The 26355-nt window shown below is 33.0% G+C and overlaps 2 protein-coding genes across 2 annotated transcripts; both read right to left on the reverse strand.

Annotated features, from left to right (window-relative positions):
• Positions 1–10474: 10474 nt before the first annotated feature.
• On the reverse strand, positions 10475–15283 carry LOC105317292 (hepatic lectin). The gene is made up of 4 exons (XM_011413899.4): positions 14766–15283; positions 13430–13681; positions 12035–12226; positions 10475–11349 (listed from the first exon to the last, which is right to left on the reverse strand). The coding sequence occupies exons 1-4, from the start codon at positions 14824–14826 to the stop codon at positions 11108–11110; spliced, it is 747 nt and encodes a 248-aa protein (XP_011412201.4). The 5' UTR covers positions 14827–15283; the 3' UTR covers positions 10475–11107.
• A 988-nt stretch (positions 15284–16271) lies between these two features.
• Positions 16272–22493, reverse strand: LOC117680309 (A disintegrin and metalloproteinase with thrombospondin motifs adt-1). The gene is made up of 12 exons (XM_011413901.4): positions 22421–22493; positions 20473–20625; positions 20116–20307; positions 19610–19807; positions 19223–19339; positions 18067–18471; positions 17893–17988; positions 17457–17630; positions 17177–17347; positions 16899–17069; positions 16695–16816; positions 16272–16498 (listed from the first exon to the last, which is right to left on the reverse strand). The coding sequence occupies exons 1-12, from the start codon at positions 22455–22457 to the stop codon at positions 16403–16405; spliced, it is 1932 nt and encodes a 643-aa protein (XP_011412203.3). The 5' UTR covers positions 22458–22493; the 3' UTR covers positions 16272–16402.
• Positions 22494–26355: the final 3862 nt, after the last annotated feature.

Below are 26355 nucleotides of genomic sequence, written 5' to 3' on the forward strand. Positions count from 1 at the left end.
ACAGTATCAGACAGTGAAACAAGTGTTTTGATAACAGTTAATCTGATCCTTACTTAGGAAAATTCATGTTAATACCCCATGTATATAGACATGTATGCCGGTACACATGCGAGCGTGTTTCCATCGAAAACCTATTATTCAAAGGATGGCTTAATAGATTGCTTAGTTTTTGCTTATTATGGCTATCTTCTAATAAGGAAAGGAAGGACTGATAATGTGCTAAAATTTTAATCTGATGTACCTGGCCATGGGGATCATGAAGCTGTTATAAACTTACCTCAAGAGTACACAGCCTTGAATTTCCATCAGAAAATACACATAAATCTTAAAACATAATATTGCTTACAAGATCGATAATGAAGTATCCATGCAATGACACATGTTAACGTAAGGTCGATAGATAACTTGAACTCCAACACATTTTTGACGGGAGTTGGAGTTCAAGACGGTACAAGGGAACAAGGGAATCATCTGGAACAGTCAACTGGATCCTTTGTTTGCAAATAGATGGAACAAAAGTTGATTTAAGAGGCAGGTACTTAGCATCGTTTTTGAAAGTGGAGGGGGGGGGGGGGGTGCAGACTCATCAAAAAAAAAAAAAATTCTTCAGAAGCCAAAAAAAGGGGTTTGCAAATGCAAAGCCTAATCCGTGGTTGTTTTTTTGTTTTGATTTTTTTGGGAGGGGGGGGGCTTATACCTACTATAACTTCTATTTACTAATTATTTCCTGTTTTTTAGCTCACCTGAACTGTCCGTAAACTTTTCACATTATCAACATCTTCTCAAGAACTACTGGGCCAATTTCAACCAAACTTGGCACAAATCATCCTTAGGCAAAGGGGATTCAAAGTTGTGAAAATTAAGGGCCACACCCTTTTTTAAGGGGAGATAATTTGAAATTAATGAAAAATTTTGAGAAATTTTCAAAAATCTTCTTCTCAAGAACTATTAAGCCAGGAAGGCTGAAACTTGGAAGCATCCTCAGGTAATGTACAATCAAAATTGTGAAAATCATGACCCCCGGGGGTTAGGTGGGGCCACAATGGGGTGTCGAAATTAACAAAGGAATATGTAGAGTAAAACTTTAAAAATCTTCTTCACAGAAACTAATCAGCCAGGAAAGCTGAAACTTGTGTGGAAGTATCCTCAGGTAGTTCAAATTTAAAAATCTTTAAAAATTTAAAGAAAAATTAAAAATGGGGGGAGCTTACAATTCTTCGTCATGTAAACAAGGCACGTGTCCTGTTTTTGTTTAAATAGGTTCAAAATACCAGTAAAAGATCTTTTTCCACCTGATTTGTCTATCTTTTTATTTATTTTAAGCATAGATAAACAGTTCCTAACGTATAAAACATTGGTTTTAGGTTTAAAACTGAAATTTTTACTTCAACATTCAAAGTGAAAACAAACGCTTTGTTTACATTACGAAGAATTGTAAGCTCTGTAACTCGCTTATCACTGTCGTGTATCCGCGCCGGTAGTGACATGTTTGGATAACGTGAAAATGGCGTATCCATTGCAAAAACAATGAGTGTTGTGTCCTTTTTTCTATCGACAACGGGGTAAATATTAATTAAAATATCGTAATAGTCATTCATATTTTTCTGAAGGTTTTGCAGTTGAAAAGAGTGTGCGTTATTTTCGTTCATCGTTTATAAAAACGACTTATTTGTAGAAAAATCAATCGTTAACGTGTCATTTTAACGCAAAACCAAGAACTATTTCTAGATTACGTAGATAATATAACACATACTAAAAATCTGAAGCAGCCAAAATTAATTTAAAACATTGCATTAACCAAATAAAACCAAACCGATGTCTTTTTAATACATTAATATGTATAAAAATAGCGATAACTTCATGCACCTGCTAAAGAAGTAGTACGGTTTGGATGAATAAATTATTCCGGTTTGGATGCTAAAATATCAATTGTGCAAATGGTACGGTTTGAATAATTTAAAGTTTTAGGATTTTTAATATTTTTATATAATATTATAATGATATATTATAAAACCAAAATACTTCCACATGTTCGAAGGGAACTAAAACTGGATGACTAGAAGTTTATTTCTTTAGACAAGCCTGTGTTTTTCCTCTGATAAAATGGTATATTTAGTGTATAATTGATCAGAAATTGATTATTTAACGAATAAGGATCCGAATCATTCTTTGTTCGAATATCATGAGTTGATTATTTTGGTCGGGGCGTGGTCAAACCCAATAAAGCTCGAAACGAAATTACACCTCACAATATCGAAAGAATGATTCCTTATTTCTTATATTAATTTAATTCACAGCAATTGTACTTTTAAATATTTTAATAAGCAAACGTCATTTGAATTTATTGGACTGAATATGAACAAATTGATACTTAGCGTTATCAAATGAAAAGACATTGAAAATGTAAATATAGTTATATCAAGTTTTTTTTTTTTACTGACATTTCAAAAGAATACTTTCTTTAATTTTAAATTATAAAGAAAATATAAGTTTTTCACCTTTAACCTGAAAAGCAATATATCATATACACACCTTAACAGACAACTATCTACTACTTTTGTGGCAAGCGACAATATGATGTGTTTTTTAGTTATTCTGAAATGATATTTATAATCGTGAAGTACGTTTAACGGAGAACGTGCTTGGTAATAATATTATGAAAGTGAGCCTCGTTTACATTCAATACCAAGCCTGTACATCGCTAGACAAAGAAAGTTCTACAATTATTTCACTCCCAGTGATTATACTGATATGATACAAAGTACCATAGATGTCTGCCAAGTCATATATTTACTCTGTTGTTAGAAATAGTTTGTCCAAAAAATTCAAGTGATGACGAGACCTAAGTAAACATCGCCATTTTATATGTACATTAAATTTTATTCAATCATAATTCTCACCAGAAAATCAAAACAATAAATATGTATCTATGTATATCAAGAGGTTTTGGTGACTCATGCGGGAAATGAAGGTGGTGTCACTGCAGTAAAAGTACAAAACCCGCGTTAGTATTTAACATGAAAGTATAATGATAAAAATGTCATAGTTAAAAATTTGCCAAAGCAAAGTTGTTAGGCTGTTGCAAAACTAAGAAGTTGTTTGGGAACGTTTCAATTTTTAATTTAGAAAAATAGACAAGTATAATGTTGGATAAGTTAAATATTCTGTATCAAAAGAGAATTTTTTTTCATTTTCATGAATCCCATATCAGGATACCAATAATTAAAAATATCCACGTTATCACGGTTTGTTCTGTGCAGTGTATCGATATATTATATCGTTTCAATTTTAAAAGAAAAAAATATTTGTATCATTAGATGATTTTACAGACTTTAAACTTTTTAAAGTTGGTATAATTCTGTATTTGACTGATCTCTTTTGATTGTTTGACGTTTTCACGTTTAAAGCCGATAACGATATAGAAGCATAACAATTGAAACTGTCTTAAACACATGTTTTTTTGTGTCGGTACAGATTTTGGTAAGGCTGAATCTTTCGAAATTAATATCGATGGAATGATTATACAATAGACTTAACATATCTGTAAAGCAATCTGTATGCAATTTTTGTAAGCCAATTGCACGTTATTTGGAGCGTGTGTAAAATTGAAATTCAAATTACGGTATATTAAGTTTTGTTGGCTTAAATGCACAAGTCTTTAACGTGTATGTTTATTTTTTTAAACAATGTGACTTCATATGTCTATCACATGACGATATCAGCATGCTTTTCAGTGAGGGCATGTATATCGAATAGTAGCGATGGTATATCCCCTTCGCGAGGGGATAAGTAAAGGAACTATTTACACTCACAAATTAATTACATCCAAACCGTATCAGATGCGTATCCAAACCGATCCTATTTTGAAAAACAAGGTCATCCAAACCTGTTCCGTTATTCACAATTAATCGACATGAACTGCTTATTTACATAATGTTAACATAAAATTCGTAGAACTTTAAAGATTTTATACACTTTTAAATAGATCTGACGATCTTTTTCGTGTAAAAGTAGACAATATAAGCCTTAAATAACACGAAAACTTATCAAGAAGCAAACGGAACCACCATTTTCACTTTATCCAAACACGTCACTACCGGCGCGGATACACGACAGTGCTTATATCTCAACAAATGACACTCAAATTTTGGTTGCCTTTTTAAAATGCCTTACTAAAGCATTGTAAACATTTAAATCGAAAAAATAATTTTTTTAAAATCGTGACCATGCCCCTTTAAAGCTGAAATCACCACCGGTTTCTAACTTTAACTTCATTTGAAGGCGAATTTTAAACGACCCCGTGACATGAGAAGAAAAAAGAGACAGAAAGATACAAAAACTTAAATTTGACAGGGTTAAGACAGCTCAGAATATGGCGCGTCTTTCTGCTCCGTCTGAAACCCTGGCTAGTAAAATAACATCCAAATATAGGATGGGTGGATAAGGCGTGTAAAATGCCCATACGCGGTCGGACAGGCTACTAAAAAATTAAAGTATCAACCAATCTGATGGTTTTTCTTTTAAATCATTTAAAACAATATATTTTTAACGAATCATTGATTTGTAACCGGTAGGTATGTTCAATACTTGGAATATGTTGACTCAAACAGGCGTATACGTATCAAAACCTGCAAATATTGTCATTTTTTAGAACTTCAATGCATTTTCTTTTATAGAGTGGGTCTGTGCTCCATATTTTTCTCATAGTCTAATTAAGGTCTAATGGAAAACAAACCGATTTCAATCAACAAAAACGTGGAGAGATGACCCACTATACATTAAAAATATCATTTTGTATCCCAACAACTGAACGTATTGAAAAAATAATACAAGTCCGGTAATTCGTGACCATAGTCATACAGAATATTTAAAAAAGCCGCCTTTGTTGTGTCTGAAATGGCTCAGTGGTTAGAGTACCTGGCATAAGCTAACCGTATATATCTAGGGTTTTTATGTTACGGGTTCGATACCACCAAAATTTCCGACAATATTTTTTTTTCATATTTTTTGTTAAATATATTTAAAACTGACTATAGTTAGAAATTTTGCTTTTGCAAAGTTGTATTATAATATATTTGAATAGATTTAATTGGGGAAAATAAATTTAAAATTGTATTTCACTACTAAACCGAATGGGCATTTGCGCCATCTTATTCCCCCATCTTCTTTGTATTTGAGAATAAGAACCACGGAAAAGATTCAAAGACAATTTTATATGAGTTCACTCAGATAAAATAAACTGGACTAGCCCCCCCCCCCCCCCCAAAAAAAATAAATAAAAAAAATCGGCATAGCTTGGACGACGGAACAAAATCACCTTGCGCGGATATATTGTGCACCTAAAAAAAAATGACCATTACCAAAAAAGGAATTTTTTTTTAGAGTTTGCGCAGTACTTTAACTACTTTAGTTTTCATGAAAATTTGAAGAAAAATAACGGCACACCGCACTTTCGCATGTAATTAGACCAGTTGAATTAACTACATTCGCTGTGTTGTTTTGTGTCCGGCTTTGTTTGTTAGAATGACAAAGAAGACTGTTAATAAGGATATATCACTATCACAACTTCTTGGGCCTTTCTGATAGAGCTCGGTTAAACAAGTTGCGGTTGGGGTATTAATAACAAAAACAAATATAAACGCATGATAAAGCCTATTTATATAACTCGGACCCCCTTCGGAAAATTAAATTTCTCAAATTCACAAAATAATATTTTGAAAAAGAAAGCCTTGCACCATAACAAACAATTAATTCATCTCTCAGCCCCCCCCCCCCCCCCCCCAACCTACCCAATTTGGAGAACTGGATCCGCGCATGCAATGACAATCACATAGATCATTACCTTTCACTACTCTTTACAGTTAGCCTATTAAAAAACACATTTAAAATTATAAACTTAACAAACATGAGGGGTCTAATAATTTTCTTTGTAACGTACATGTAACAGTTAACTTTACTTGTAATCATAAATGGATCGAGCCGAAACCTATCGGTTTCGAAATGTGTAAGAACCTCTTTCAGTTTGCACACTTTTGTTTGGTTCCCGTCCTTGTCTACCGGCTCTGTCTCTGACCATCCGATGCACTGCAGTAGCTTGGTTAGTTGGTAAGTTAAGACTGTACTTTTTTTTTAGGGGCAATGCAATTTTTTTATTGTAAGAAATAAGACAGAGGAACAAACGGGAAGGCTTTAATCTGGTATAAACGACGGGCTATAATAAGATTAATTGGGTGTTCAGAATAGGCTTCACAGCTTTTGTTTGTGTCTAAGTAAATTTTACACACACACACTGTAAACTATATTGACGAATGGTTCAAACAAGAGGCCCACATGCCTTGACGGTCACCGAAGTACAAAAGCCCATAGATGACCTGTTAGGGAGTCGCACAGTCACATGATTAAAAACTATCCCTTCTCCTATTCATCTTGGTCCGTAAGACTTCTACATTCTACATCATTGAACATTTTACTCACTCTTTAAGGAGGGGATGGTGGTTTTAATCAGACTAGGAGCCTCGTTTTAAGCTTCATTTTGCTCCGTAAACCCCAATCAGATACTTCTTTGTTTACAATTAAATAAAAATAAAATTTTAATATACACAATGTATTATCGATTCCTCAAAATGATTGCAATAGTTGGAGGCTATAGTTCAGCTCCAGGGGCATAAATGATTGTGCCCATGCCCTTTTTTCACAATTCAAGATTTTTGTATCTGTTAGAACATTAAAGTATGAAGTTTCATGATGATCCAATAACTATAAATAACTTTGAATGGCATTTAAAGGTATGGATTTTTTTTTGCCTATGACCCTGTTCACCTTGCGACGTTACGTTATGTTATGGCCACATTGTTTCATTTGTTAATGATAATCGTAATAAAATCTTTGCTTTTAAGGATATCATTAATAAATTCTTTTTTAATTACTTAAGAAAACATAAAAAAACATTCGATACATATTTTAATATAATCCGTTCACATTTTAAATGTAACCGTCACGAAAAATATGAAGTCTTATTAAAATACATTCATTTTTTCTGAATAAATCATAAGCTTATCATAGTCTAGTTAACTGGTTTTACAAACTACAGTTTAAAGAATGCTTCTAAAATTATTCATTATCAATAATTAAGTACAACAAACATGGTATTTAAAGTTTATGTACATTGTATTCTGTGCATGTTATATGAAAAAAAAAAACTTCCGCCAAAAATCGATGTTTCCTTTTCTTATTTTGCTTTAATTTCTATTTGTACATTTACACATGAATGTCACCTTAATTGCCTATCATATTTTACTTATATTCGTTTTTATTATTCATGGCTTGCTTATTAATAATTCTATGTTGCTTTAATATTTTTTTATCCGTTACTACTTTCTTTTATATTTACTCTTGTTCCTACTACATTCTTATACCTATCTCTAATACGAACGTAAATTCAATCAAGTCATTTGAATGAAAACTCGCATTTTTACACAATGCAATAATGTGTTTGCTGCAATTGCTCCCCAGTCCAAGTTTATAAAAATACGCAGAAAGCTTAGTAAGAATGCGGGAAGATTTGCTCTTAGAGAGACAATTCAGGTCATCATTTCGCTCCTATGTGTATCAATAAAAGATACACTGAGTTCACCAAGTTCTTATATGGTGTATATCCATATAATAATAATCATCATCTTTGCAAGCTTGAGATTGATCTCAAGAGTCTAAAAATTAGCGTTGACACCTTCAAAAGTATTCAGGGAAAATGTTATTTGTTACGATCTCATCAGCTTTACTGCTTACACCAAAAAAAGGGCACATGAATCAGCATCTATCTTCAAACAGGTCTATACCCTTAAAACCACGTGTTTTCCGTTTGTATGTAAACAGACTGCACACTCCCCAGGAAGCTACTGCATGTGCCCTGAAAGAAGTACTCCCTGTGAAAAAAGATAATCATCTGACAATCTACATGAAATATCATTCTCGCTGAAACAAAAATTTTTTTTAAACTGAGTAAAGGGAAATGTAAAAATGCAGTTAAGGAAAAAAATAATTTCAACCACAATTGACTTAGTTCATTTTGATTGGTCGATTACCTATGTGATACGTTAATAGTGTGGAAGTAGAGAAGATTTTCTAAAATTTAATCAATTTTCACTAACATGTCCCACCTTAGGGCCTAAACCCCTAATCCACGGGCCATGAATTTCACAATTTAGATTGAGGACTTTATGAACATCATAGTCATGCATTTAGTTTTCCTTAAAATTATCTGGAAGTAAAGATTTTCTAAAATTTTATAAATTTCACCACTAGTATATGGCATATTGGCCCCGCAATAGGGTCTAAACCCTAAGGGGTTATGAATTTCAAGATTTTTGGTTGAGGGCTTCATGGACATCACAACCATGTATTTAGTTTTTTTCACCCACATGTATGGAAATAGAGAAAAAGACTTTTGAAAAATATGCCATTTTTGCACTGATTTGCGCAACCCACGAAGCCCACGGGGAGGAAAGGCAAAAAACTACACAATTTAAATTTCTCTTATCAGAGATGCTTCAAACCCCTCAAAAAGTAGCAAATGGCCTTGTAGTTAGCAAGTTGTTAAAATTTAAAGAAAGAGATATGCTAGTGGACCATCACAATGTTTCTTTACAAGAATTGCAACAGTGTTGAACTCACGTATATAAGTATGCTGTATCACATAATGATCATCAGTGTTAAAACTAAGCGAAGTACCCCCTCCAAAAGTCATCTTCTTTTTCAACAGACAAAACACATATTAAGATAATGATTTATGAAAGAGTGCTTAGACTTTTTATATCTTGGCGCTCCTTCTGTGTAAACTAGTTGCCTTGGTGAATAAATGTAATAATAGTGTTTGTTACCCTTACTTGTAGATTATTTATTTTTTTTAACCACTAATTTTTCACTTAAATTAATTTCATCATATTAATTTCAACTTAATCCGGTAAACATCTATTTGGGGTTTTTTGCTTGTAGCCCATATTTATAAAAAAGAATAAAGATACTAATTATTTTATTACAATGCTGCAACAACACATTTATGATAAAGAAATTTAACATTTTTTCTAATTACTATTACAGTTCTGCATTAGAGGATGAAATTGGTTTTTTCAACCATGAAAATTCTCGTCAGTTTAAATTCATGCTGGGTTGCCAAAAGAAACATCAAACCGCTTTATATCAGCTTATGTATATTCAGCATCATAACCCTGTGCTATTATGGATACATGAAGCACGCAAGTAACAATTACACTTGTGGGAGTGATTTTGGATATCCACACCTGAAATTTGAAAACTTAGAAAGTATTTCTTTACAACCCGTAAACAAACATCCATATTCATATATACACCTTGCTGAATCAATCTGTAAAGGGATCCCGGAAATATATGTTCTGACTGTTGTCAAATCTGCAACTAAAAACTTCCAGAAACGTCATGGCATTCGGCATTCCTGGGGTCACGATAGTAACAGCGGGAACCGCAAGATGATCTTTATCATGGCATTCAGTGAAGGAACTCAAAAGCAGGTTGACGCCGAGGCCAACTTGTACAAAGACATTGTTCAAGAAAACTTCAAGGACGGTTACTGGAGCAACACGTTAAAAATGGAGATGGCATTTAATTGGATAACAAAATTTTGTAGAAATGCCAGATATGTTGTTTTTGTAGACGATGACATGTATGTGAATTTCCCAAATACTTTGAATTATTTACGTTCGGTTGATGAGAAAAAAATTGATAACCTTTACAGTGGGCTTGTCGTAGATGAACCATTCCCAACGCGAGATTACTTCAACAAACACTACGTGTCAAGACAGGCCTATCCGCTTGACTGTTTTCCACCATACATTCCTTCAGGGACTGTTTTCTTTAGCAAAGCAGCCGTTCTAAAACTCCAAAAAGCCATGCCATACATTCCAAGGTTTCATGAGGATGATGTTTACCTCGCTATGGTTGCACAGAAGGTCGGAGTAACTCCATCAAAGATCAATTTTCTCATTAGACTAAAGGACAGTAGAACGGATCTCAAGTTCATACCGTGTTTGATTTCTGACCATGGGTATTCCACAATAGAGAGTTTTCAGTCGGCCTTTAGTGTGACTCATTCCAAAAATTTAACTGTAGACCTTATAATGGATGTATGTACGCAAGGTGATACAAGCAGAGATTTGTGAAACTGTGCAATGTTAATTTACGACTTCAAATATAAAAGTGCCATGTAGCATTGAATTGAACGACACATATTGGGGTATTTCACAATAGAGAGTTTTCAGTCGGCCTATAGTGTCACTGTGATCCATTCCATAAATTTAACTGTAGACCTAATAATGGATGTATGTACGCAAGGTGATACAAGCAAAGATTTGTGAAACTGGGCCATGTTAATTTAAGACTTCCAATACAAAAGTGCCATGGCATTGAATTGAATGACAAGTATTTGGGTATTCCACAATAGAGAGTTTTCAGTCGGCCTATAGTGTGACTCATTCCAAAAATTTAACTGTAGACCTAATAATGGATGTATGTACGCAAGGAGATACAAGCAAAGATTTGTGAAACTGCGTCATGATATTTTACGACTTCGAATACAAAAATTGAATTGAATGACACGTATTGAGGAACATCTAATCAGAAGACTTCCAAAAATCGCGATGGAAATGAAACTACTTCTGAAAAGTACATTCAAACAAAATGATCTCAAATCTGTTGAACATTTAAAATCAACCCACTGAATTCTCAGAGAGTGTCATTTTTATTTTAACATATTGCTGGTGTGCCATAACTTTAGGCGAATGACAGTTTTGGATGGCTAACAAAACTGAAGAATTTTGAAAATTAGGATGAAGTAGAAATACATTTATTTATATTTGTATATATTTCCGAACTATGTGATTATATTGTACATTTTTTATCACTGTAATGAAATCTTATACATTGTGCCATTTTTACAATTTTGAACACACATAATAAAAGTGCCATAAGTTGAATGATATTTCAGTTTTGAAAAAAACCAGCAAAACTTCAGAATTTTAATGTCACGATGGGAATATAAATATATGTAAATCATCGTTTTAAATGTTGAGAATTGCATTCAAACAACAATGGACTGACATATGAACTCTATGAAGTCTGTGGTACATTCTATATCACCCCACTGAAATCGTCCATCTTGGTGTCTCATGTACACGCAGTGCTGGTTCATATTTGCGTTGTCTGGTTCTCCTGGCAACCAGTACCCGGACCCATTCAATGCTTTGGAGGAATGGCTCCAAACATAGTTTCCTTCCGACTGAAGATCAGTCAATCCCAACCAGAACCAGTAGTAGATCAGAACTAAAATGGATGAACGTGTGCAATATCTTCAGTTAAAATAGCCGTACTGCCGAAAGTTAAAGCCCTTGTTAAAACGTCTCTATTCATGGTGCACTATATAAGGAATAAGGAATCATTCTTTGAGTGTTTTGAGGTGATATTTTCGGTCGGGGCGTGATCAAATCCAATAAAGCCCGAAGAGCTATATGATAGATTTGATCACACCCCGACCGAAATCACCACCTCGTAATATTCTAATAATGATTCCTTTTAACTTAAATTTGTATAATTTTAAGCCATCGTACGATTAAATATTTGAATATAAATAAGCAAACCACGCTGGTGCCTTAATTTGGCGTCATTTGAAGTTATGGGTTTTATAGTACAAAATCGATACCTAGTGGTATCACAGGCAAAGACACTGGAAATGTTAGAATAAGTCAATAATATGAAAAATATATCAATGAAATCATAATTTCAAACGAATGCTTGATTGATTGCAACATTTTAAGTTTCGCATCTTGTATTGACAGTTCTCCTAAGCTGAAAATAATAAGTAGTTTTGACAGTGTAGAAGTAAATTTTAGCTGCAACATAAAACATTTATCCGAATAAACAATTAGGTAAAGACGGAAAATACCAAAACTTATATATATTGGCATATATTTAAAAATTGATTTGAAAATTCAACAAATATTTCACCTACAAGGGTCATGGTAGTTATTGAAGTTGTTCATTAGATGTGACGCTACTTGATAGTCACTCAAATCCAGAAGCCAGGCCTTCTCTGATTGGCAGTGCAACTGTGCAGCGTACCATGACCTTCTGATCTCCTTCACGCTGTAACAGGTATTGATGACTCGGTCGTATCTATAAGACGGTCCACCCTCACAGGCAACTATCAAAAGGAGATGTCAATAAATGCTTACTTTTATTTGCTAAAGGAATTGAACAGAATGAAGTTTTAAAAAAATAATGTTAATGTCATAAGTAATGGCAAACTTAATGACTAATTATATCAAATACGTGTACGTAGTTACAGATAGGCTTACATATTATTAATTTTAACTATGTATTGATAAATTCTCTTTCTAATAACAATTTCTTTAAAAATATATGTAAACAATAAAACGACAAAATATATTAACATTATTGAAACAAAAAAATAACTTGATTTAGATAAGTATAAACATTAGCGAAATCCACAAGATTCAGAACAGCAGCTAAACACCATGATGTTGCTCCGTATTAAGGGACGAGTACATGGAACGCCATAGCTGCCTAATGTAGTCATTTTATGAGAAGATTGTGCTTAATTATATTATGCTGTGGTTATACAAAATATATATGGTCATAAAACACCATCTTCAAATAATATAGCATCATCTTCATGTAATTAAGCATCCTCATCATTTTATAAAGTATGATATAATAAAGCACCATCCTCATATAATAAAGCAACATCTTTATAAAGCCAAATCTTTATATAATAAAGCACAATCTTCATATATTATAGCATCATCTTCATGTAATAAAGCATCATCATCATCACATAATAAAGTATCATCATATAATTAAGCACAATCTTCACACAATAAAGCACGATCTTCATAAAATATAGCATCATCTTCGTGTAAAAAAGCATCATCATCATATAATAAAGTATCATCACATAATTAAGCACAATCTTCACATAATAAAGATCCATCTTTATAAAGCACCATTTCTATATGATAAAGCATCATCTTCATATAATAAAGCACCATCTCTATATGATAAAGCATCAAGCACCATCTCTATATAATAAAGCATAATCTTCATATAGTAAAGCAGAGTCTTCATATAATAAAGCACCATCTTCATATAATTAATCACTATATCTTTATATAAAGCACCAACTTTGTATAATAAAGCATTATCATCATATATTAAGCACAATCTTCATACTAAAAAGCACCATCTTCATAAGGCACCATCTTCATATAATAAAGCACCATCTTCAAAAAGCACCATCTTCATAAGCATGAAATTACCACAGCATAATATTATTAAAGAGACAGCACTGCGCATCTTATCAAAAAACCATGTGGCGAGTACTTACTTTTATAATACTGTGTATGGGGTGACACTTGATTACTGGCGTCTGACAGATAGAGGTACACAGAGGGATGTCCTTCACAGAGTTTCGTTGAGCTATGATAGAAGAAAGACTCGCAGGTCTTGTCTAGTAGGCAATGAAACGAGCAGACAACCCTACTTGCTGCATCCATTTTCCAGAGATAGTCATTCAGAGCAACTTTGTCCCTCCATTCCTGTACTTCATGCCACAAAAAGGAATTCCTACTAAAAATGCCTTCAAGAAAAGTAGAACTATTGAGCCAAGATGACGGAGTGGTTAGTCCGGTGGTCGCCTACTGGTTGGAGAGTGGGTTTCATAGGTCGTGAGTTCAAAATTTTATTTTATGGATCGACAGAGAATTTATTTTGAAGTATGATTTTTAAAAATAGTCCGATATTGGCTTCAAATTATTTTATATGATTTTTTTTGTAATTTTTTTCAGAGAAAATAGAGATATTTTTTTTTTCTGCGAACAGGACATTTAGGGCTTAAAATTTGGTCTAAGTTGATGCAAAATCTGATTATCTGTTATTACATATCAAAATGGTCTGGTCAATTATTTCATTGTTTCATTAAAAATTATTTTAAATGAAAATTAATCTTGTTATTCTTTTATATATTTTGAATCTATTGATACAATTTAATGAATATATACTAAAGAGTCCTGTGATTTTGTTCGGGATCAGTTTAATTACAATCGGGATCGGTTCAAACTTAAGATTTTCCTTCACAATTTCCTCTCAATTTGTTATAAAGTATAATTGTATGGTTATTGCTTCATGCGAGGACAATAAGTAGATTTTATCCATAGATTTAAAATAAAATGTACAATTTATGATTTTCATTAATATAGTTTTAAAAAAAAAGATAACGCTTTTTTGGTTGTATACAAGCTGATATTGGTCTTTGTTTTGTAATCATGTTTTAGAAAAAAGACTTTGTATCGATCCATCAAATAATATACTTGCTGTGTCGAGCCACCTTAAGATACAAAATGAATGACCACAAATTGTCTTAGAATGAAAAGCTAGTATATATTTATCAGTTTTATCCCTAAACAAAAGAGATATCATCATCATTTGATAAACAAACCATTTATCGCCTACAAGTTCAACTGAGCATTGCAAAAGGGTAATAAGTGACAACAGTGACCGATAAAACTTTGAGAAAACTTTGTCGTATTTATATCGCCATTATGTTAAATGTTAGGTAGGGATCCATTTCTCCTCAAAGAACTGCAGATCTGCAGAAAACTTCTGTAATGAAATCGCCTCACAAAATCTTGACACGTTGAATTTCAAAAGATTCAAAATCTTACCTTTAGCATGTAGCCATAGGCAGAGAAACGCAAAGACAAATTTCTTTCGGTGCGATTTCATCCTACCGTTGCACAAAATTGTCAACGTTGGCCAAGTTTATCGGTATTTTGTAAAAAAAATATCTATCCTCAACACAGAAACTGGCAAAAGCCGCAACACATTCTTTCTGCTTAATTGCAATTTATTTTCTCAATAGAAAAATTAATGGACAGTTTCATTCTCTTATCCAGCTGTTCACCATTATTTCGACAATTCATCATATAAAATAAAATTAAATGGCGTCAAGGTATACAGTAATCCGATTAAGAATTATTCAAAATGGATTTTGTGATGGACCATCAATTGATTAAAAGTAACAACTAAATCCCCCTAACTGCAACGGACTATAAACATGCTTTTTGGTAGAATGGATTTCATTGTGACTCTAACAACTTTTCAATGTAAAAATACGAATGGCTGGATAAGTTCATTGTTATTGCAAACTGTAAATCTTCAGATCTAAGGAACCCTTAATTGAAGCACATACTTTAAAACAGTTCTAACAAGTAATTGATTTAGGATTCACATAAAACAATTATTTAATTCGGTCTTAACACCCCGATACAAAGTAAAAAAAAACCTATTTATCGATTGTATGAACTTCAATTTTGCCTGATATTCCAAAATCAGTATTTTTACCATTAGAAAGCATGATGGATTTATGATTATAAAGAGGGCTGGATGGTGGTGGCCATTTTTAGACTGTATCATTCTCCTTTAGAAGAAGAGCTCTTCATAAAAATAAAGGAAAATGACCAAATATTAAGTTAAAATGTATGAATGTTTTCTTCACGTAATTATAGTTCATGGCTAAACAAATCATATCTTAAAATTATACTTAGATCTGATGGTTGATTTGTTGACCATACAGCCTCCTTCAAGAGGCATGCTCAAGTTTTTGGTCGAATTTTATTTTTCTGTTTTTATTATTTGCAATGCTTTCGGAGTGCATTTCTAATGATCAAATGAAAGGGTGCCAGTCGTTCGATGATGAATTAAGCAGTGTTAAGGAGCGAAAATATCTTTTATCTTATGAAAACACACATATGATATCTTGAACACGGGTGTATTTAGGACGTACGAAGTTAAACACTTTAATCATGTTTTAAAAAAAAATTAATGCCTTCAATATTCTGTCATAATTCTATAATGTAGTAAAAAAAGATGAAAAATTACACTTTTTCTTGCAGTTATTTAAAAATCAAGATGTGTCCGCAACCTTCGCCGATGACGAAATTAATATACAATGTATCTTAATACGTGATATATCATATAATATATAAAATTTATAAAGTTATAATGCAAATTTTATCGTGTGTAATTCTTCGGATATGGTTTTCTATTTAAAACCCACTATATAATGGGTGTCTTCTGCTAAGAAAATTACGTGAGAATACACAGTTTATGACGTCATAATATCCGTAAGTCTAATCAGATAACCATCTATAGATTCTTAATTAATTTATTGGTATTCTTGTGCATATAGAGTTTATGTGATATATTTAAGCACATAAAAACAGGACAAATGAATGACTGTACCTATTTCCTTATCCTACATAAATCAAAAGTGGTATTACATAGCAATTTATTTTGTGAGCTAATCAATTCCAAGATATCGTTGTATACAGCTATGGTCATCACAACAATATATCTCTCCATTAAGGTTGGACTGCTCAAAGGCACAATCCTCCTTCTATAAAAAAAACTATTTTCAAAATTTTATGAAGAAATGCATAAAAATTGATATACAGTCAAAACAAAAAAAAACCCAGGTATGGATTTCGAAGGCATAAAATGTTGACATGTTTGAATACCCCAACCTTCACTAATCTGTATTATCAATATAAATAACCTTTGTTTTCTTCACTACCCCCTTCAGAAAACGTTACCTTGGAGCAGTGGACGGTGAACCTTGTCTTGAGGTAAGACCTGATCATGCAGGTCTCCGAGGAATCACAGGTGTTGTTAAAGGCACAAACAAGATTGTGGTCACATGTTGGACAGGCTAGCCCTGTAATTAAAAAAATGGACTTAAAAAGGAGCCTCTTCAATTACTATGAGTTCAGAGAGTTAAATTGAAAAAAGAACTCTACCTCCACAAGCTGCTGTGGCACACGTCTGTGTCTGGTACACGTCCCCAACACAGTTACTACCGCCGTTGCTAGGAGAAGGGTTACTGCACATGCGAGCCCGTGTTTGCATTCCTCCCCCACAAGAAACTGAGCAGATAGACCAGGCCATCCAACCTGACCACCCACCATCGACTTTTAACAATACAAATTCCAAACAAAGTAATTAAAGATAACCCTTTTTAAAAAGTTAGATTTTAGTAGTCTCTTCCATTACTAGACATATGGAACAAAAACTCTACCTCCACAAGCTGCCGTGGCACACGTCTGTGTCTGGTACACGTCCCCAACACAGTAACTTCCGCCGTTGCTAGGAACAGGGTTGCTGCACCTGCGAGCCCGTGTGTGCGTTCCTCCCCCACAAGAAACTGAGCAGATAGACCAGGCCACCCAACCTGACCACCCACCATCAACTTTTAACAATACAAATTCCAAACAAAGTAAGGATACTGTCTTTCTTTTTTAATTCGAACTCATAAGTTTTCTGTCGTGCAAAAATGAACCGTCTTACAACAAACTTACTCCGACAAGATGAAATTTGACTGCAATTTCTCTCCTCAGAAATATTCCCACTGCAGGGCAGTCCCCCACGTGCAGGTGCTGGGTTTGTACAAGAGCGCTCACGTGTTTGACGCCCATGTCCACACGTGACGCTGCAAGTTGTCCAGGATTCCCATTGACTCCAAATTCCATCAACTGAATACGAAAATGTAGCTTTCTAGAGTCTAATTTTCAAATTTCCCCTAGTGTACACAAAAGATGAAAATTGTCGATGAGGTGATAAACTACTGGAAGGTGTCATTAAAATAGTAGGACAAAGAATCTTATAGAGCGGTATAGCTAAGTGAAAATGGGGTTTTGTTTTTATAAAAAAACAGATAGATAATCCTTTTATATTGCTAATAACAAAACGAATACTAAAGTTGGATTCATTGAATCAATACTGGCAATAGCTTACCAGGATCAGCTTTGCACGAGCAAGAGTTGTTTTTACAAATCGGCGAATGGTATGGTTGGCAATGAAAATAAGAGCATTCGCTATCGTGCACACACTCTTGGAAGAGAAACTGGTATCAATTAAAAAAAACCATTTATTAATTTTTGCAAATAAGAGCACAATTATTTTACATACCTTCACAGACACAAATGTTCCCTAGATAAGTTGAACAGCGTTGTCTACTACTACTATGTGCACAGTGTCCATAGTGGGAACAGTATGAATCGGAAGAGCATCGGTGTGCACAATGGCAATGTCCGGATTGACAATAGGATTTGTATTGGCTAGAGCAGCCATAATTTGTGCACTCGTCCTGCATCGAACAGGTTGATTTGCAAACACATGTCTTAGTGTTGTTCTGTGCTGCGGAACAGACCAAGTAATAACCACGGCGACAGGTCATGTGCGAACAATCGTGGTGGGTATTACAGGTTGTCTGACAATGACATGAATGGGTTGATAAGGAACAGACAGGAGTATGTCCTGATGAGCACTGGAGATTTGCACAGTCGCTGTTTCTGGAACAGTGGGCTGATGCTCCTTCGGAATATAATTGCAAAACAGTAATATATTATAGATGATTTGTGACATGCTTTTATATTCATGATTGTCTTGCCAAGCTATAGTTTCTCTCATGTACCTGGACAACACGTTGTAATTAATACCAGACCTAAATATTGGATTAACGTTTCTTTATTTATTCTTACTTAATCTTTAGAATAAATACTATTGAACTGTTATACCTCAGATTTTTATCGCTCTCAATTTTAAATCGTGCTTTGGCATTTTTGGAATAACCGTATTGACATTGCTGCGAGCAGTCAGTATCCACTCGACACTCTGTTTCATAAAACTGTGATTATAGCATTAATCAAGGCTGATACAAAGAAGGGCAAAATGAGCAGGCTGGTAGAAATGAGAGTTCGTCAAATAAAAGAAAACAATAATCGAAATACGGCTTCTCGATAGTCATCCAATAGATAAGAAATACGGAACTCTGTCGATTTTCGTTTTGACAGTAAATGATTAAAAGTATTATTTTGTGCAGTTTTCAAAAATTCTAAGACGAGAAAAAATACCACACAAAAAACCCACACAGAAAAATCAAATGTGGACAAAGTTTCATTCAAAAAAATGTAATTTCAAAGACCTCTGAAGCTTGCGTGATTTAATTGCTTTTTGATTTGTATACTAATGCTTATATTAACCGATATGCAAACTTCCAAACATAATATTATATGACAATGATCAAAAGTGCAGTTCTAATTATTTTGAACCTTATTGATCTTACCCAAACAATCACAATGTCCATCTAGAAACGTAGTTCGGCAATACGAGCTTCTTCCAGACGAGCAATGATAATGTGCACAGTCACTATTAAAGGAGCAACGTGTCATCTGTGTCGATTCTACAATTGTTTGAGTTCTTCTTTACTCGATGTTACAATGTTACAATGAAAGTCAGCAAAAATGAAAGACTGATATGTACTTATATGTAACATTCATTTGAAGAAGAAAAAGGAAAAGAAATTCAAACTTTTAAACCATTTCTTGATTGTAATACAATAAAAATAAATGTTATACCACCCCTTCCAATAAAAATACAAAATAAGGAAAAAAATGTAAAGGTATAAACATAGTGCCTCCTTATAAAAGAGGCGTATAAATCCACATAATACCCTTGTGGGCATGGCACTGGCAGTGTCCGTTGCTGCAGGTTGCTGTGTAGCCCGAGATACAGTGGTTGCTACAATCTGTGTCAACACTACAAGTAGACTTCAGCAAGCATTGGCACTGGTTCTTGGAGTTGCATTTTGACACAAATCCACTGTTACAAGACTGACCCGAACAATTAGCATCAGATGAGCATGTTACCACTACAAAAAACAAGCATTAATATATTTCGTCTGCATGTTATCATAATAATTTACGTTTAAAATTAAATCACAATCCTATACTTATAATAAAATCACTTTGTCCTATAAGAAAAATCAAAATAAAAAAGAAATATTAGAAACTAAAACATTTCAGGTTTTCTATCGGAAATTAGACAATGGGTGAATGATATTATCTGCTACGTCTGGCTTAAGATAATTTGTGTATATTAGTCTTTAAGCCGACGATTACAGAAACATTTGCAAAGCACTGTGCCTTCTTTTGAAAGAGGCGTAAATACTTAATTTACCCCTTTGGCAATGACATTGACTGTTGCTGCAGGTTGCTGTGTAGCCCGAGGCACAGTGGTTGCTACAATTTATGTCTAAGGTACAAGTAGGCTCCCGCTCGCAATGGCAATTGTGCTGCGAGTTGCATTTTGACACATATCCACTGTTACATGAATGACCGGAACAATCGGTGTCAGAAGAACATGTTGCTGCTATAAAAAAGATAATGTATGATGTAAGTTAGCTACATGCAATTGATCCCTGCAACCATTGTATATAAATGAGCCAAATACTTATAGTTTTCTTTATGCATGCGTTGTTTCGTTACATTAAGTTAAAACGTACGTTTTTTTGTACACATCTATCTATCTATTTACCTTTGCAAACGCAACATAGCTCTCTCTCAAATATGAAAGTAACCCAATCACAGACGGGTATGTGAGATGAATCTCTACAACTTCCGTGGCAATCTTGGTCCGTGCGACATTGCGTGAAACAAAACGTCGATGCTTGATGAACCTGTTCGAAAACTGCGTTGCAAGAAATACTATGAACAAAATTCAAATCATTTGGAATCTTCAGTATCCCAAAATGTATTAAAGATCTTATTGAGCATATGTTCTTAAATCATGTTATTACTTTCATGTTAAATACTGAAATATGATTGGTCTAGACGCAGTTTATAATTCGTTTTATTATCCCCAGCGTAAGCAACATACTTTGCAACGCTAAGAGGAGGTTGACGATGGTTTTCGAGGGGTGTCAAATTCAACTGTTACCAACCCGAACAGGCACTATACATTTTTTTTTAATACCGAATGTCTTAATTTTAAAGAAAACTGCTTTAATGTGGAAATGACGTGAATTCTACGGCAAACCGTACGCGCATAATTTATGCGCATGTAACAATTCGTTGTGTTAACTGTTGCCAATTGTGTTGCCAACGCTGAGAATAATAGAACGGATTATCAACTGTGTCTAAACTAATCAGATTTCGATTTAACATGAAAGTATAACAAAACGAATTGTTAAATGCACGTAAATTATGCGCGTACGGATCGCTGTAGAGTTCACGTCATTCCTAAAGAAGTTAGTTAAGTTTTCTTTAGAATTAAGAATTTAATAATTATTGTTATGAAATAAATAGTGCACTATTTATACATTGTGCTAATGTTAAAAAAAGGAAAATCTACAGAGTTTATAAAACCCTTAGCGTTTATGTAAATATAATCAACATAAAACCCTTTATAAGAAGATGAATCGTTTCTTTAGAAGATGGGTTTATTTTGACCATGCATTAACAGTAGGATAACTAGAGGCCAAATAAATAATGAAAGCTTTTACAAAGGGATACACACGGTCAAACAAAACACTGCATGATAAACTAAAGTGAAAAACATAAACTTTGAGAGATGCAGATATAAGATTGAAACACAAAAACTGTAATAGCTGTGGTCTAAATAGTAAGAAGGGCAAGATTTGGGCTGGCATCAAAATAAAAGCTGAAGAAGGACATTGCAAAGAACGATTGCAATTGCAAATTAACTTTTTGTACTTTTTTCTATATTTTATAATAATCTATAGCTTAAAAATACTTCTTAAATCATTTAGGTAGACCTAATGGTTATTTCGTTGACTTGAAGGAGTCCATGGTGTAAAGACGAATTGCTCCTACACTTTACACTTAATTAAGGTACGACATACAATAAGGAGCACTAAGTTTCTTTACAACTTCTGTTACTAGTTTTTAAGCCTTTATGAAGAAAAAAATATGAGGGAGAATGTAAACTTTTTTTAAAGCGCTATCTTTATTGTCGTTAGACTTCTACTTCCGGGGCATCAAATAACCGCCCCCTATGAGCAGAAATATTCATCATTTATTCTGGTTAGGGAAACAGTTTCAGGGGTTTACGCACATAGTTGCACGGGGTATTGTGAATATAAAGTTCGGGCTATTGTGAATCCAAGGTGCGGGGCTTACGTACACTATTCCAGGGGTTGCCACGCAGTGATGAGGAAATATATTGCCTAAACAGAAGCTGAAATATAGAAAAATCAAATCGATTCTTTCTTACTAACCTTATACAAAGTAAATTTCCTTTAGAACCAAGCTAGGTGAGCGCTTTTCAGTACTATCAGTTCTTTGATTATAAACTTGTCAAATTGGACAGTATGGCCTGGTGGCGCATAAAGATCAAACAAAGTATAACTGAATTCTTGTCAAGTTTGTTGAATCAAGTTTCCATTATGATAATTAAGAACGACCATTTGATAGATTTTAAAGGCTGATATGCCGTAAATCAGTATATATGTGCAAAGCCTTACGGACAATAGAGATAAGAAAGCTCCAATATCGGGACATGTTGACTTGTTAACTGTGAGCAAGTTACAACAAAACTGCAGGTCATGAAATATTCAGATAAAAAGCTGTTATCTTTTGTGAAAACATGCAATGGAGAATAGCGAAAATTTTCAAAGATGACTGACTAAAGTTCGATATATATAAATTGAAATATTGGTTTTATGAAATAAAAATATGATGGTCGCATTATTTGTCCTTTTTAATTTTATGATTAGTTAAAACAATGAAAATAAATGCTTGTCCCTCTTCACCTTGACAGTAATGTACAATTCGTAATTATCAACAGGGACATTACAAGGTTGGAATAAATTGAAGGGATAAATATAAAGTTGTGATTCAATAATCACTGACAAATTCAACTCAAACTCTCGTGAATTTCCTATTCGTGTAAATGCACAAAATCAAATCCTTAAATTACGAAAGACGATGGTCATTTTTTTCTTAATTTACATATCCACAATATCGACTAATATCTATTTTAATACTAATCAAAAAAGTAGAAGATAAAAATGCAATAGATATACGATTTTAGGTTATCTTTGTCGAACATAACCACGACACTGTGTTAAAGCATTGTCTGCTGTAAAAGGCAATCATTACAAAGAATTCCGGGATGCCGGAGTTTTATCTTCTTAACTTATTTGTACACGTAGCTGGTACAATAGTATTGCCAAGAAAATTGTCAGAGTAATTTCAATAAAGTTATTGAAAATCTATCTAAGAATTCAAAATATTTTGATTACAACATCTTTAAAATATGACCTATGTTGCTAAGATTAATTTTTCTTTGCAGAGCTTACCTTATGATTCGGCGTTACGAAATATAGTAAAAACTAGATGATATATCATTGCGAGCAATGAATAGGTCTTCCGTACAATTTTGTAACGATGATATACAATCCTAAATGATAATGATTCCTGATATCCACTCGACAACAAGATTCCGCCTACTTTAAATATATATGAAAATTAAAAAATATATGAAATCAGTTTTGCAAGGCCCGTCAAAATCATTTATATATGAAAATCAAGTATTTTTATTAATGGCCACTGATTTATTCGATAAATTATAATTGCATATTTTTTTTAAGGGTGAGTAGGCCCGAATGTCTGTTCACACACCAACCCGCTGGATACTCATATTAAATCATAAATATTTTTTTAACATTTTTTTGTTCATTTGGGTAAGAAATGCTAACAGGTAATTATGCAAAACAAAAATCGCGTAATACGATTGTTTATTATACCATACATGTTAATGTATGCATCATAGGAAAGACATAATAACATTCATGGATATGAAATGATATATAAAACAGGACAAACAATCAGGGGATTGTTTTGCCATTTAAAATAAACCGAACACTAAAATAATAAAAGGCAGAATAAAGGTTCAACAAATCTTTCAGAATGAATGGTTTAAGCGTTTGAAAATCACATTTTATGTGTAAAATCCTAGGGTATTGGTTCATGATAATAACAATTTTAGTTTGACAAACTGGAAACCCATTATAAAGTTTAAAATTTTTCAATGCAAGTGGTTTGCGATCACTAAGAATGAAAATTGATATTAAAATGATTTATATAAATGTAGATTATAACTTCAACAAACTATCAAACGATATTGAAACAACTACCAAATTCATGTTTTTTAGACTTCAGGGTGTATACTGGTATCGGTTCAATTTGGATATACAATGTATTCACTTTATTGGCGACTAAAAAATAGCAAAAATCACATATCTAGGTTTTTCAGTCAACTTTAATGAATTGCACCTTTTTACTTTTTTTCAGAAAGAATATTAAGAAAATCGGACAGTGTAACCCGGTAAAACCTTTAATCACCCTAATAATACGACACACAGGATTAGAACTATATAGTGGATATATATTTATGTGATAGAAAATAGTAATAGCAATGTCTCGATACCCGATCCTTTTCTATGTGTTCTGTTAAATGTATATTAGTGACAATGCATGGAATAAGACAATGTTACACCCTCAAAGAAAATCCATCAGGATCTAATAATTAGGGTTATTTGAACCAGTCAGAATTAGGATGAAAATACCGTCGTCTCTGGGATGAATAAGTTGACTTTAAAATGCTGTTAATTAATTTCGTTAATTAAGAAATGCAGAAGTACTAGTTTTTTCCGTTTTTTCGCTATTTTTAATTATCGCAATCGACGGTTTACATGTGTTACATTAAAGTTTAAAAATTCAGTGAATTAAAAACTATCTATAACAATTTCAAACAGAGGAAATGTCTGTATGAAACACGTACCATACTCTATAATTTTATTTATATTTAGACACATAATCTTTAAGTTAATTCATCAAATGCAGTAAATAAACTGTTTAATTTTAGTTTATTGTTAATAATATGAAATTAATTATTGGCATTAGTTGCCAGGAGTCACAGGTTTCTATGTTTATTTTAATTAATAATAGTACATAGTGTATTATTAAATTGATATTATTTAATAAACAGTTATTTAAACACATGTTGTAGATGAAGACACACACTGAATGCCCTGATAGGGATGCCCTGACCAGCTCATTACCTGCCTGAAAATGGAGACTTTGATATTTGCAGTTAGAGAAAGAAGATGGGGGAATAAGATAGCGCAAATGCCCATTCGATTCAGTCGTGAAAAACCAATTTATTTTTTCATTCAAATATATTATAATACAAGTTTTCTAAAGCGCAATTTCTAACTATATTCAGTTTTAAATATATTAAACATATGATACGAAAAAAATATTGCATTAAATTTTGGTGGTATCGAAGCCATAACATAAAAACCCTAGATTTATACATGCAAGTTTAGTTTATGTCAGGTGCTCTAACAACTGAGCCATTTCAGACACAAGAAAGTAGGCTGTTTAAATACTATGTGTGACTTTGGCCACGAATTTACGGACTTGTATTATTTTTTCAAAATGTTAAATTTTTGGGACACAAAATGATATTTTTAATGTATAGTGGGTCATCTCTCCATGTTTTTGTTGATTGAAATCTGTTTGTTTCCATTAGACTTTATTTAGACTATGAGAAAAATAAGGAGCACAGACCCACTCTATGAAAGAAAATGCCTTAAATTTCTAAGAAATGATACTGTTTGCAGGTTTTGATACGTATACGCATGTTTAAGTAAACATATTCCAAGTATTGATCATATTTATAAGTTACAAATCAATGATATGTTAAATATATATTGTTTTAAATGACTTTTTAAAAAAAATATCAGATTTATTTATATTAAATTTTTCATTTTTCAGTAGCTTGTCCGACCGTGTATAGGCATTTTACACACCTTATCCGCCCATCTTGTGAGGAATTTATAGAGAAAAATCTTAAAATCCTCTTCTAAAAACCCATTTGTATAGAAAAGCTGTAACTTAAGTGAAAGCAACTTCAGATAATGTTTTTTTTTGTATGTATTTATTAAACACAGTACATTTGGATGCGAGATAATACCTCCGCAGAGGCTCTCTATATATACATCACCTGGGGTGCCAGGGGCCCCCTGGATCAGTTATGCTAATCAGCGATATAAATGAATCATACATCAATCATACATCTATATATAACGTACAAATTATCTGTTTTCTTCAGTATTTATAATTGTATTTTTTTAAGCGTAAATAGACTTAGATATGAAATAACACAATGTAGTACAAGTAATATTAAAGTAAAATAAGAGTACTATTCTGGGAGGTATCATTCAGTCAATTGATATAATATTCGTATCAATATTGTATATACATTTGTAGGGCATTTATATATATTGTACAGTGTATTTGTTTTCTTCAATATGTATAATTGTATTTTTTTAAAGCGTAATTAGACGTAAATATTAAATAACACATTTTGATACAAGTAATAGTAAATTAA

This window comes from Magallana gigas, chromosome 5, assembly GCF_963853765.1.
Source record: "Magallana gigas chromosome 5, xbMagGiga1.1, whole genome shotgun sequence".
In the NCBI taxonomy this organism is placed as follows: Eukaryota; Metazoa; Mollusca; class Bivalvia; order Ostreida; family Ostreidae; genus Magallana; species Magallana gigas.

Excerpts from the sequence above, each read along its gene's own strand:
- LOC117680309 (XM_011413901.4), bottom strand. The coding sequence starts at position 22,457 with ATGTCCCGATATTGGAGCTTTCTTATCTCTATTGTCC. Across the intron at positions 19,340-19,609 it reads CCAGTGCCATGCCCACAAGG|AATCGACACAGATGACACGT; the intron begins GTATTATGTGGA and ends AAACAATTGTAG. Across the intron at positions 16,817-16,898 it reads TGCCACAGCAGCTTGTGGAG|GGCTAGCCTGTCCAACATGT; the intron begins GTAGAGTTCTTT and ends TTTTAATTACAG.
- LOC105317292 (XM_011413899.4), bottom strand. The coding sequence starts at position 14,826 with ATGAAATCGCACCGAAAGAAATTTGTCTTTGCGTTTCTCTGCCTATGG. Across the intron at positions 13,682-14,765 it reads CCTATGGCTACATGCTAAAG|GCATTTTTAGTAGGAATTCC; the intron begins GTAAGATTTTGA and ends CTTTTCTTGAAG. Across the intron at positions 11,350-12,034 it reads CAATAACTACCATGACCCTT|TTCTGATCTACTACTGGTTC; the intron begins GTAGGTGAAATA and ends CATCCATTTTAG.